The sequence below is a fragment of the Pungitius pungitius genome, chromosome 11 (genome assembly GCF_949316345.1).
Source record: "Pungitius pungitius chromosome 11, fPunPun2.1, whole genome shotgun sequence".
NCBI classification, from domain to species: Eukaryota; Metazoa; Chordata; class Actinopteri; order Perciformes; family Gasterosteidae; genus Pungitius; species Pungitius pungitius.
Genome location: NC_084910.1, coordinates 5,053,078 through 5,063,177, shown reverse-complemented (window position 1 = coordinate 5,063,177; position 10,100 = coordinate 5,053,078). Strand labels below are relative to the sequence as shown.

Genomic DNA, 10,100 nt, shown 5'->3' with positions numbered 1-10,100 from the left:
TTCAGCTAACATCGAAAGTTTATTTAATGCAAAACAATGAAGGTATCAAAAACATAATATACATTATATATATAAATATATAAACAATCAGTACGATATGATATATACTGTATATCAGTCGTCTGGTCTACTTGAATGGTGATTAAATCCAAAATAAAATAAAATAAATGTTGCCCCAAGCAAGTCTATTTTTAAGGACGCCGGTTGGCTAAATTGTATGTCACACTTTTTATTGAATCAGCAATTGGCTGAAGTGCTTCTTAGACCTGCCTTTCTTCGGGCAATCTTGAGATTTTCCCTAGTGCAGCTAAAACATGCTGGAAAAGCATATATTTATTAACAATGACCCTAACAATGTACCCTGTCTCTCACCTGATGTTAGCTGGGATTGACTCCAGCACCATTGCACCACTAAAGTAGAATAGAAACTAAGCTTTTGTGAGGTAGAGGAGGTAGGAGATCTATGTCTCCATTTGGAATCATTAAGAGCTTTTAAAGTCATTCTACGTGGTTTTTACTTATGTTAAAATTATCTTTTCTTATTCAAACGTTCATTTTAATTTGAACATCCTGTTATTTTAACCACCTCCTCTTCCGTTGATTATTTTTCGTTGAATCTGTGTGTTTTGTTTCCATAACAATTCTTTCAATTCCAATTTTTCCTCTGTAATAGTTTTCTACATTTCTTTCCTATAATTGTTCCTATAGAGTTCTCTGCTTTGTTCCCTTCAGGAGTGTCAGAGAGCATTACTTCTACACATATTGATCCAGTATTGACTTTCTGAGTTGAATCGGTAGATCATTCGTTTAAATGTTATGTTATTGAGAGCCGACTGTGTGCAGATCTTTTCGGCGTTGTATTTAGGCAAATCTGATGTATCCGTGGAAGAAAAGTGAAAAGCACTCTATAGTTAGTCCCTCCATTGTACTTCTGCAGCACTATATTTACATTTTAATTCTTTAACAGTAGGTGTATTTAGCAGCAATATGTTCTTACTTTATTTCAGCTGTCACGTCCAAAACGCAAGATCAGTTTGTAAAACATGATGCATTTTGGGGGATTAAACTTCCCAACAGTTTGTAATTTGTGTTTCTACGTAGACCAACAGCAACACAATGAGTAATGAATCATTGACATAACACCACTGGCAGGAGGACATCTCATTTTGGTCCTTTAATTGCATTTATTTGCTTATATATATGCAAGGGCCTCATTTAATGCGTCTGTTTGATGCCCCCTGCTGTTGACATCTCCAGGGGACTGCCATGTTAAATCTCATGTTTGATTTTTTTCTGAAGCTGTGTGTATTCCAAGTGATTTCTGCTCAAACAGGAACCATCTTTGAAATTGCCTGCAGATGTGCGTATGATAATCACAAGTCTCCAGACATTCTTGTTTTACTACATAGAGCTGGGTCAACATGTTTTTTTCTCATATGCCCCTCACACTGAATTCCTATTCGTTGTTTGTTGAACCTTTATTTTGCCAGGATAGCCCTAGAGTTCTGTTTAAGCCAGGAGCATAAAGTTTTCACACACTAAAGAACAAATAAAATACCGTTAAATGTATTTAAAATAAAACCCTAAATTTGATCATTACATTTTTTTACAAATTCACACATATTTGGTATACTCAATCATTTTTATTCAATCACTGGCTTACACACAGTACACTGATATAGAGATCTTATTTCACAGCAAATATACACAACATCAGACAACACACAAAGCCACACCACAATCTCAGGAACAAATAACAGGTCCGGTTGCCGTGGGTAACAGTGATAACATATAAACACAAATCTCCGAACACTGAGGATCTAGCTATCAATAAAAGCCAACACAAGTGGAATGAGGCGGTAAATATACATCTTTTCAACATTTCTTAACCCACTTCACGTCAAAAGTGTAAATAGAAACAATCATATTTTACTTTGTCCCTTGGTTTTAAAAGTGAGAGAAGCTTACGGTAGGGCTGTTTCACCACAAGGAATGAACATGCAGCGATCTCATTCAAGCAAGAGAGGTGACGGTGAGGAGACGGATAGCGGGGGAAGATGGGGAGGGGTGTTCAAGGAAGAGCAGATCTAAGTCATGAGAAAGCAATCAGCATAAAGAGAAAATAGGCAAAGTATTACACTTTGAAGTCCAACAGGTTACAGTTGATCTTGTCGTAGACGTAAGGATAATACTCCTGCTGGCTGAGGTTCAGGCCCGGGATGTCCATCGCACACTGACAAAAAAAACACACAGAAAAAGACAGTGAAAGTGGTTTGTCTGTATGAACAGCTGTTTCCAAAATTAAGAAATGTACGCTACCAACGATCAATGAGGTCATCACTGCAGGATTTAGTGTTTAGCACATTACCATCTCACTCCCTGAACCCCAGGCAGCTCCACATTAATGTCAGACTTGGAAATACAAACAGATTAGGATTTTGCCAAAATTCTGATGAAAGTTGGAATAAAGGGATTTCTCATTAATTAGGCCTGATGTGATGTACTAGAAGTAATTTACTTACTTAGAGGGCATATTTTACAATTTGAAAATGTTTGGGGCATCGGTTGACAAACTTGTATGCACATATGCGTGTGCTTATATATATTTTATTACTTGTTTATCTTCTTTGGTTCTTTAAAAGATACACTAATAAAGAGTGAGCACAACAAAATTATGTATTTATTTTATATTGTTTAAAGGCTGGAAAATCAATCAATACTGCATTTGCTGAAACATTTAACAGGTCCACTACCCTTTTATTAGCAGTAAGCATCTCTGGCTCATGAGAAGGAGCACCTGTTACTATCCTGCGCAGGAGAAGCAGAGGTTGCAGCAGAGACTCAGTTTGCAGTCTCCCCCAGAATATAACTACTTTTACAATCTCACTAACAGGAATTAAATAAATGAAAAGTGAGGCGTCAAACAGAAACATTTTAGCTTTTATAAAGCGTGGTTTGAGCACACTTCATTTTGTCACCGCTCAATTGTCAGCACACTAAAAAGCTGCTTTGAATTAGTGTGTAATGTGGGTTTTAGGCATACTGTGTTTCTAAAGAGGATTATATTGCAAAACAAAATACCATAATAAAAACTACAAAAAGTAATATGTGGAAAAATCGCATAGTGATGCATTTTAGCATATTATTAACCAAAAAAAGATCCTTTGTGATTATTTTAGGTCATGAAAGTATTGAAGGTCATACATAACATCATAAATCCGAGCTTCTGCAAAGATGATGTTTTTATACAATTCTTATTGTTGCAGGTGACTATGTTGCTCCGAGTTTTTCTTGTTGCTGCTACCTTGTAGTGAGGGCCGTTACACAACCTTAGTACTCACGTCGATGATAGCTGCTGCACTGCTGTCTAGATGTTTGTACAGATCATTCAGCACCTCCCTCAGCTTCTTTATGGTCTTCTTGTTTGGCTGCAGGAGCATAGCCTGAAAGTTCACCGGCAGCCCATATCTGGAGAAAAACAAAAATAAATAATGCATTAATCCTTTTACTTTTTTCAGTATTTGTTGAACTGCTGCCTGTTTATAATCAGTAATATGTACGTCCGATATTGAGACTATTTCTGAGAACAGTACCTTAAAACCGATTCCACAAACACCCTCAGTGCTTTGATGTGAATCCATGCGATGAAGGCTTCACTGAAGTTTACTTTCAGCCATCGGACAAGCGGGCCCTGCCAAGTGCAGATACAGATTAGTGCCATTTCTTTATGGGGTTTACAATCTCGCCAATGGAATAAAATAATCCATGCAGTAAAACCAGAAAATTGACATTGCCCTGGTGAAAACCTCGCTTGCTCTGTTTCATCTGGCTTGTAATGATTTTCATGACTTCTCAGTTGGGATTTACCACTTGATAAACCTTCTCCATTGCCATAGATTATTATATGACAAAAGAGGTCATTTTTACAATTTAATAACTGACACAACCTTAACCAGGATTAAAGTCTCTGTGGTTGTATCTTCATAATTTACAGAAATGTATCCAACGGCTGCACAGAAAATCGTTAAGTATGCATGGCACAGTTTGCCTTCCTAATTGAGCCACGCCAATGAAGGAGGCCTTTAAGTACCCAGTGTGACCCGCTGTCATTGAGCAAAAAACAGACGGATTTCCTGTTCCATCGCTTACAAACTGCTTCTTCTTATCCGTACAGAGCCGCGTCATCTCCTCTTTGTCTGCTTTCATCTCCTCCTCGTTGTACTGGAAGTCTCTTACTGTGAACCTGTTGGGGGAAGAAATCAGCTTCATTTGATCGCGGATATATCTATAAAGTTACAAACATAAACCCTATGATCACTGTCCAGTGGATATATTTAGTCAGAACTATTCATATTTGGCGAATATTCTGGCTTCCTTTGAACACGTTTCATGCGTCCTGACAGGTGTAACATCTCTTACTTGTTCTCTCGCGCTTTGAGTTTGAAGTCGTCGATGGCTTTCACGAATAGAGTGACGCTAAATAGTCCACTGTCATTGTCTTCAAATAGCAGACTGGAGGAAAAGACAGGAACTTGTTATACTGCAATCATCTTTAATAAAAAATGTAATTTTATAGGCACATAAATACTTGAATTAAAGATATTCAAAAGAAAAATATAATCAAAATGATTGATGACCTCACTCACTTTGAGGATCGGGGCACCACCATCTCAGACAGGGTCTCATATGTTTTCTGCCAGTCAGCATACGCCGTCCTGAAAGGACAGAGGACAAGGAACGATGAGACTGCAGCTCATCCCTCTTTCTCCTGAGGCATTCTAGCGAAAGAACACTCACTTTGGTACAACTACGAGCATAGTGATGAGGTACTCCGAGTCCAGAACAAAGTCATCCTTCTTGACTATGTCAGCCAGGCTCCTGGTCAACAGGCTCCCCCTGGTGGCGCAAGACAAGTGTTACAACAACATGGACAAAACATGAAGAAGGAGTTGACAAAACCCTTTGAGGGTCAACAGAGCTTTTCAGACCATGCTGATACCAGTCACGTGAACACAGTCAACGATCCGTGAAGTTATGTATCGTGCTCTGTGGCGACATGCGGTTTGGTACATGTGGGTCACTCACGCATTCTTCCTCTCTAGGTTCTGCAGGTTTCCCTTCAGGTTATTGTAGGCAGATGCTCTTGCTTTCAGGTCATTGTCAATCTGGCTTACTTGCTGGGAAAAGACGGAAAACATATTTGAATGATTTACGACAGGCAAATGACCACCCCTTTGAGACCCGGCTCAACGCAGAGGTCCTACAAGTGCTGGAAGGGCCCAGGAGTGAACAGAATCCGTCAGTATCAGTGGTGCTCTACCACGGCCCTTTAGACTAGAAACATACACACAGTAATGTCTGAACCTTGCATACGTATTTCTTGTGAACACAGTACAGAGACCTACCTTTGAGATGATTTCTGAGATGTTTTTAAGGGACTGTTTGATGGGATATTTTGCCATGTCCCATTGAAATCTGGTGATGTAGGTGACAAGATCAACTGTGAAAAAAAGACAAGAAGGGACCTGTCAGGCTCCAATCTGTTTATTATCAGATTATAGATGATGGGTAAAGCTACATCTTCATTACAGTGGGATTCAGATCTGATGGTTGTCGGTTGGACTTTTATAGAATACTGTAGAATATTAAATACTAATCATAATAATCAGTACGACTTAAGCGTTATTATCATTATCGACCAGTCAACTTTGTTTGGCATTCCCACGGCTTGTTTTGGATCTGGAATAACCTTGAGACGTTGTGTTACTTGCAAACATCACTCACCTCCATTGGCCAGCAGGTTCTCCTGCACTTTGTCTCGAGAGTCCTCCAGCACGTCAGCCATGTACTGAGCAACTTTCTTCACCACACTGTGAACACCCGGGAGAAATCAGAACCACGGCGAGCCAACGTAAACACAGAGCGTTTGCCCTGCACATGCTCAGATAAGACGGCTTCACGTATTCCTGTTACAGTCATTTCCTGACAAGACCATTTATAAGATGGCAGACTTGCAGAGTTCAGGATTTTTAGCCGTTCGGCAGCAAATCACAAACAGAACTGTGTCTACAGTAGTGAAGCCAGGGAGAGACTGAGAGCCAAGTCACACCTCAAGTCTAAAAAGTTCAAAAGAAACTAGATCTACAATTTAGTTATCTGGAAAAAGATGTATCGTTTTTTATAACAAAAAAAGGATAACAAATCACACAAGTGAAACTCCAATAAAATGCATGAATGTATGCAATTGTGAAGGAAGTGGTAGTTTAGTTATTGTTTTTTTCTTCCATATATGGTAAATGGAAACTTCCAAAAAGGAACTAGATTAAACGTTGAAGTCAGACAAAGTGAAACTGTCTTTCTTAAGAGTCTTGGAAATATCTACAAAGCAAGCAAAACAGAGCTGTGGCAGTAATGGCTCAAAGGGACTTTTGGGATGTCAGTATTTCCAAAAAGCTGTAAATTACACTTGGGGCACACAAGTAAATGGATATGTATAAGACTAAAAAGAGCTGCTGGTGTGTCACCCAACTGTAATTTGCCAGGTTCAGACGGCAGGTCGCGCTAGCTTCTGGCTACTCTGAAATACTCCTCACTGTAACAAGGCAAGCGTTTAGGGAATGGTAAACCAGCTACATCACACAGTCAGGCAGGTTCAGAGAATAATTTATCATGCACTAAAACAGTATTTGCTCAGTTAATAGCAATGTTTATTCCAAGTCAGAATTAATCAGGTGGCATACCTTTCAACAAAGGAGTCTAACTTGGACAGTTCATCCGACAGCCCAACCAGGACATCGAGTGTCCCCACCTGTTTTTAAAAACAAAAAAGTCAAACATCAGCACGTTTTTTAAGTCAGCCCTGAGATTTACGTCGTTTCAAAGTGGGGTCAACGGGGTTGTGTTTTAACAGCGACATCTGAGGTCCACTTTGCCTACAGTGACGTCCAGAGGGGGCCCTGTGTGCTTATGATGGCGCCTCTTTATCCGGGGCCACTCATGCATCGCTAACAGTTCCAGGAGAACTTTGCATGCCCCGCGAGGCTGCAAGGTCAGCGGGTTTACTTCACCTTCTGCTCAGAGAGGAACCGAACCAGACGAGCCGGGCTGCTCTGGGGACAAAAACTTCACCAAAACCGACCGCTCCAACATGCAGGCGGCGGATGTGTGTGAAGACTGCTTCCCATACACACAATCGGCCTATTCTTGACAGTGGATATATCAGGTGAGTGACTTTAGCCTACTAAATATAAAACCACTACGCATTGTGCAAAGAAGAAACCGATGTGCAGATCACACGAATAGTAACGCCTCTGTACTTCAGCGCGGGAGGAACGTGGGATGTTGTGAAAAAGCAGATTAACCCAGGCTAACCTTCAGGTCTGGGATGTTGAACTTGTGGTTGCTGGAGAGATTGTTGGTTCGTGTCGTGGCTGCCATCATGGTGTCCCATGTTTGCTGACAGGTTTTCTCCCCCGGTGCAGAGATCAACCAAAACTCTGTCATGGTCTCGACAGCACAGGTGAAGCTGGAGGAAACTGAGAGGTGGACTGTATTCAGACTCATGTGAGCGATGATACAGCTCGGCAGTTCATACCATTGAGAAACACTGCTGTTTGTTACGTGTCCACTGTCTTTAGCTCCAAAAACCTGCTGTTCAGCTCTACCACTAATCTGGCAAGCTAATGCAATCAGGCTAACCTAGCGACAGGAGCTCGTTCAGTGTTTATGTCCACTACACGCTGTTTTACCACCACTGACTATGATCATTCACTTAGTGCTACTACGGTTACGGAGCCCGGAAAAGGAAATGAACGATAACGCTACGATATTACTAACTGAAGCAAACAAAAATATGGTTAAGGTCAAGCAACATTTAGCAGGGATTAGCTACCCGTTAGCCATCTACCATTGATCACAACAATCACAACAGCAGAGGTGATTATAAACTGGTTTCTATTTCACTTACCTGGGAATACCAAAGGGGCCGTTAACAGTGAAAAAAGATGTACGTTAGCTGTCTATGGCTTGATCACTTTCATAGTTGCCATTCAATACAGTTGGTGAAATCTCCTGACAGCGGCAGTCAGTCAGAGTCAGCTGATCGGCCAGAGGAACCGGAAGGCCCCTCACGCGCTGCGCTCAGTGCGGAGACTCCGCAGCGACCACAGCCGGTGGACAGCGGGTACTGCAGGACAAGTCCCTGAAATAATGACCGCGTGATGTTACCTACATTTTGACCTACCGTTCAAATATTAACACTGTCTTGGATTAACTACTTGAAATAATTCTTGGATTTGTATTCAATGATTAAATAAAATACTTTAAAAAAAAGTTTAACAAGCAAAACCCTATAAAGTGATCCTCACAAGGGCATGTATTTATTATATGTATGTAAACCTGCACAAAAAACTTTACATAACAATACCAGTTAGTGAGATGATGGACGCATTGTTCCTAATGGGTTGTAGCTGGTTGTCATCTACGGTTACAGAGAGGTGTCGTTTATGTTTTGACAACATTTAATCTCTTCATTTCGACGTTCTATTCCCTTTCTTTAGTGGGGAAATCGGCTTCTATAGTTCTGTAAATGTGTAACTCCAGCCAATCCAAAGATGGGGTTTACATGACCAATTCGCCCCAGGTGCACCTGGAGACTCTACACACCTATCAGAAAGCGATCCATCTAAGACTCTGCCTGCTGTCCGACTCTGACCCTTTTTATAATCTCCTCATGTCCTTGAAAAGTAGTTTGAGCTAGTTTTGTCTCAGACGGCTGTTGCCCAGGATGTTTAGGTGTTCCCCCCTCTGTACCATTCTTTGCTAGGAGCAGATAGTGATTTATCTTCACGCTTCCTATACTCCTTCATCCCTCAGTTCCCATATTTGCCTTATATGGTCACAGCGTCATTTCCTGCATTGTCACAACATCTGCTCTATAGAAAAAAATGTAAAATGCACACGAACAGGAACATACATCTCACGCTGTCAAAAGAACAACAAACACCTTCGAGCGCGAGCAGAATCAGCCTCGCGAGCAAGGAGGTTCACATTCCGCGAGCGAGCAAATATCTCGCGCGAGATGAACCTGATTTGCGCTCTCGAATTTTGACAGTGATTTTCCGCCAACCCTATGGTTAAGAACCACTGACCTACATAACTACAATCTCAGAAGATCTCAGGATGTCTGGGCAAAGTGGAGAACATCAACTATGGGGCCCTCGAAATGGCCTCTCTGCTCTGTTTATGATGTGGCCCCCTTGGCCTCCTTGTTCAGTGACCTCCAACATTCACTGGGGCCATTTGCCGCCAAGTGTCAAGGAGATGATTGTTAGAACCTCCAAATCTGAGGCCATAGTGCTCTGCCGGAAACCGGTGGGTGGACAGCTCATTTTCATTGGGGACGCCTGGACTACGGCAAGCGAAGGAGTTAAGAGTATCTCGGGGTCTGTTCACGAGTGAGTGTAGGATGGATCAGGAGATCGACAGGCGGATTGGTGCGGCTGCAGCAGTAAAACAGCCGCTGCCAGTCACTTGGTGAAAAGAGAGCTGAGCCGGAAAGTGTAGTTCTCGATTTAACCGGAGGTTTATGTTTTCACTGTCATCTATGGTCACGAACGTCAAGGTTGCGGCTGAAATGAGTTAGAGATAAGGAGGAGGCAAGGAGGTCAGACATCAGGAGGGAACTTGGAGTTGAGGCGCTTCTCCTTCGTGTCGAAAGGAGGCAGCTAAGGGGGTTGGGGTATCTAACTAGGATGCCTCCCACTGGAGGGTTTTTGGGCACGACTAAAGGAAGTCTGGATCAACCTGCTGGGCCTGCTGCCAGCATGGCCCGACCCCGGAAAAGCGGAGGAAGATGGATGGATGGATAAGAGCTCAAACACCAGACTTGAGCGTCAATCCACATTCCAAGTGCATTACTACCTTCTAAGAGAAGGACACGGGCGATGTTGGATGCCAAGTCAGCAAGCATTTGAGGCTTTTGAGCTGCTAAATTTAGAAAAGCAGGCTCAGGTTTCCTGACTTTGGGTGTCTCCCGCACACAATCTGAAGGGAAACGCCCCCCAAAGGGACATGTTTATAGTCCAGTGGGCTGGTGTTCA

General features: G+C 41.9%; 1 protein-coding gene across 1 annotated transcript; it reads right to left on the bottom strand.

Moving 5' to 3' along the window:
* Positions 1-6: 6 nt before the first annotated feature.
* Positions 7-8,125, bottom strand: LOC119197410 (V-type proton ATPase subunit C 1-A-like). The gene is made up of 13 exons (XM_037453679.2): positions 7,967-8,125; positions 7,372-7,535; positions 6,741-6,808; positions 5,785-5,870; positions 5,406-5,500; positions 5,086-5,177; positions 4,798-4,896; positions 4,647-4,715; positions 4,420-4,512; positions 4,150-4,243; positions 3,594-3,691; positions 3,342-3,468; positions 7-2,233 (listed from the first exon to the last, which is right to left on the bottom strand). The coding sequence occupies exons 2-13, from the start codon at positions 7,501-7,503 to the stop codon at positions 2,135-2,137; spliced, it is 1,152 nt and encodes a 383-aa protein (XP_037309576.2). The 5' UTR covers positions 7,504-7,535; positions 7,967-8,125; the 3' UTR covers positions 7-2,134.
* Between the last annotated feature and the right edge of the window lie 1,975 nt (positions 8,126-10,100).

Bases quoted from the DNA above. Each gene is read 5' to 3' on its own strand.
- LOC119197410 (XM_037453679.2), bottom strand. From the start codon at position 7,503: ATGACAGAGTTTTGGTTGATCTCTGCACCGGGGGAGAAAACCTGTCAG. The intron at 4,513-4,646 runs GTGAGTGAGGTC...CTTTTCCTCCAG, and splicing joins GTGGTGCCCCGATCCTCAAA to TCTGCTATTTGAAGACAATG. The intron at 2,234-3,341 runs GTGAGTACTAAG...TTTTTTTGTCAG, and splicing joins GTGCAGCAGCTATCATCGAC to TGTGCGATGGACATCCCGGG.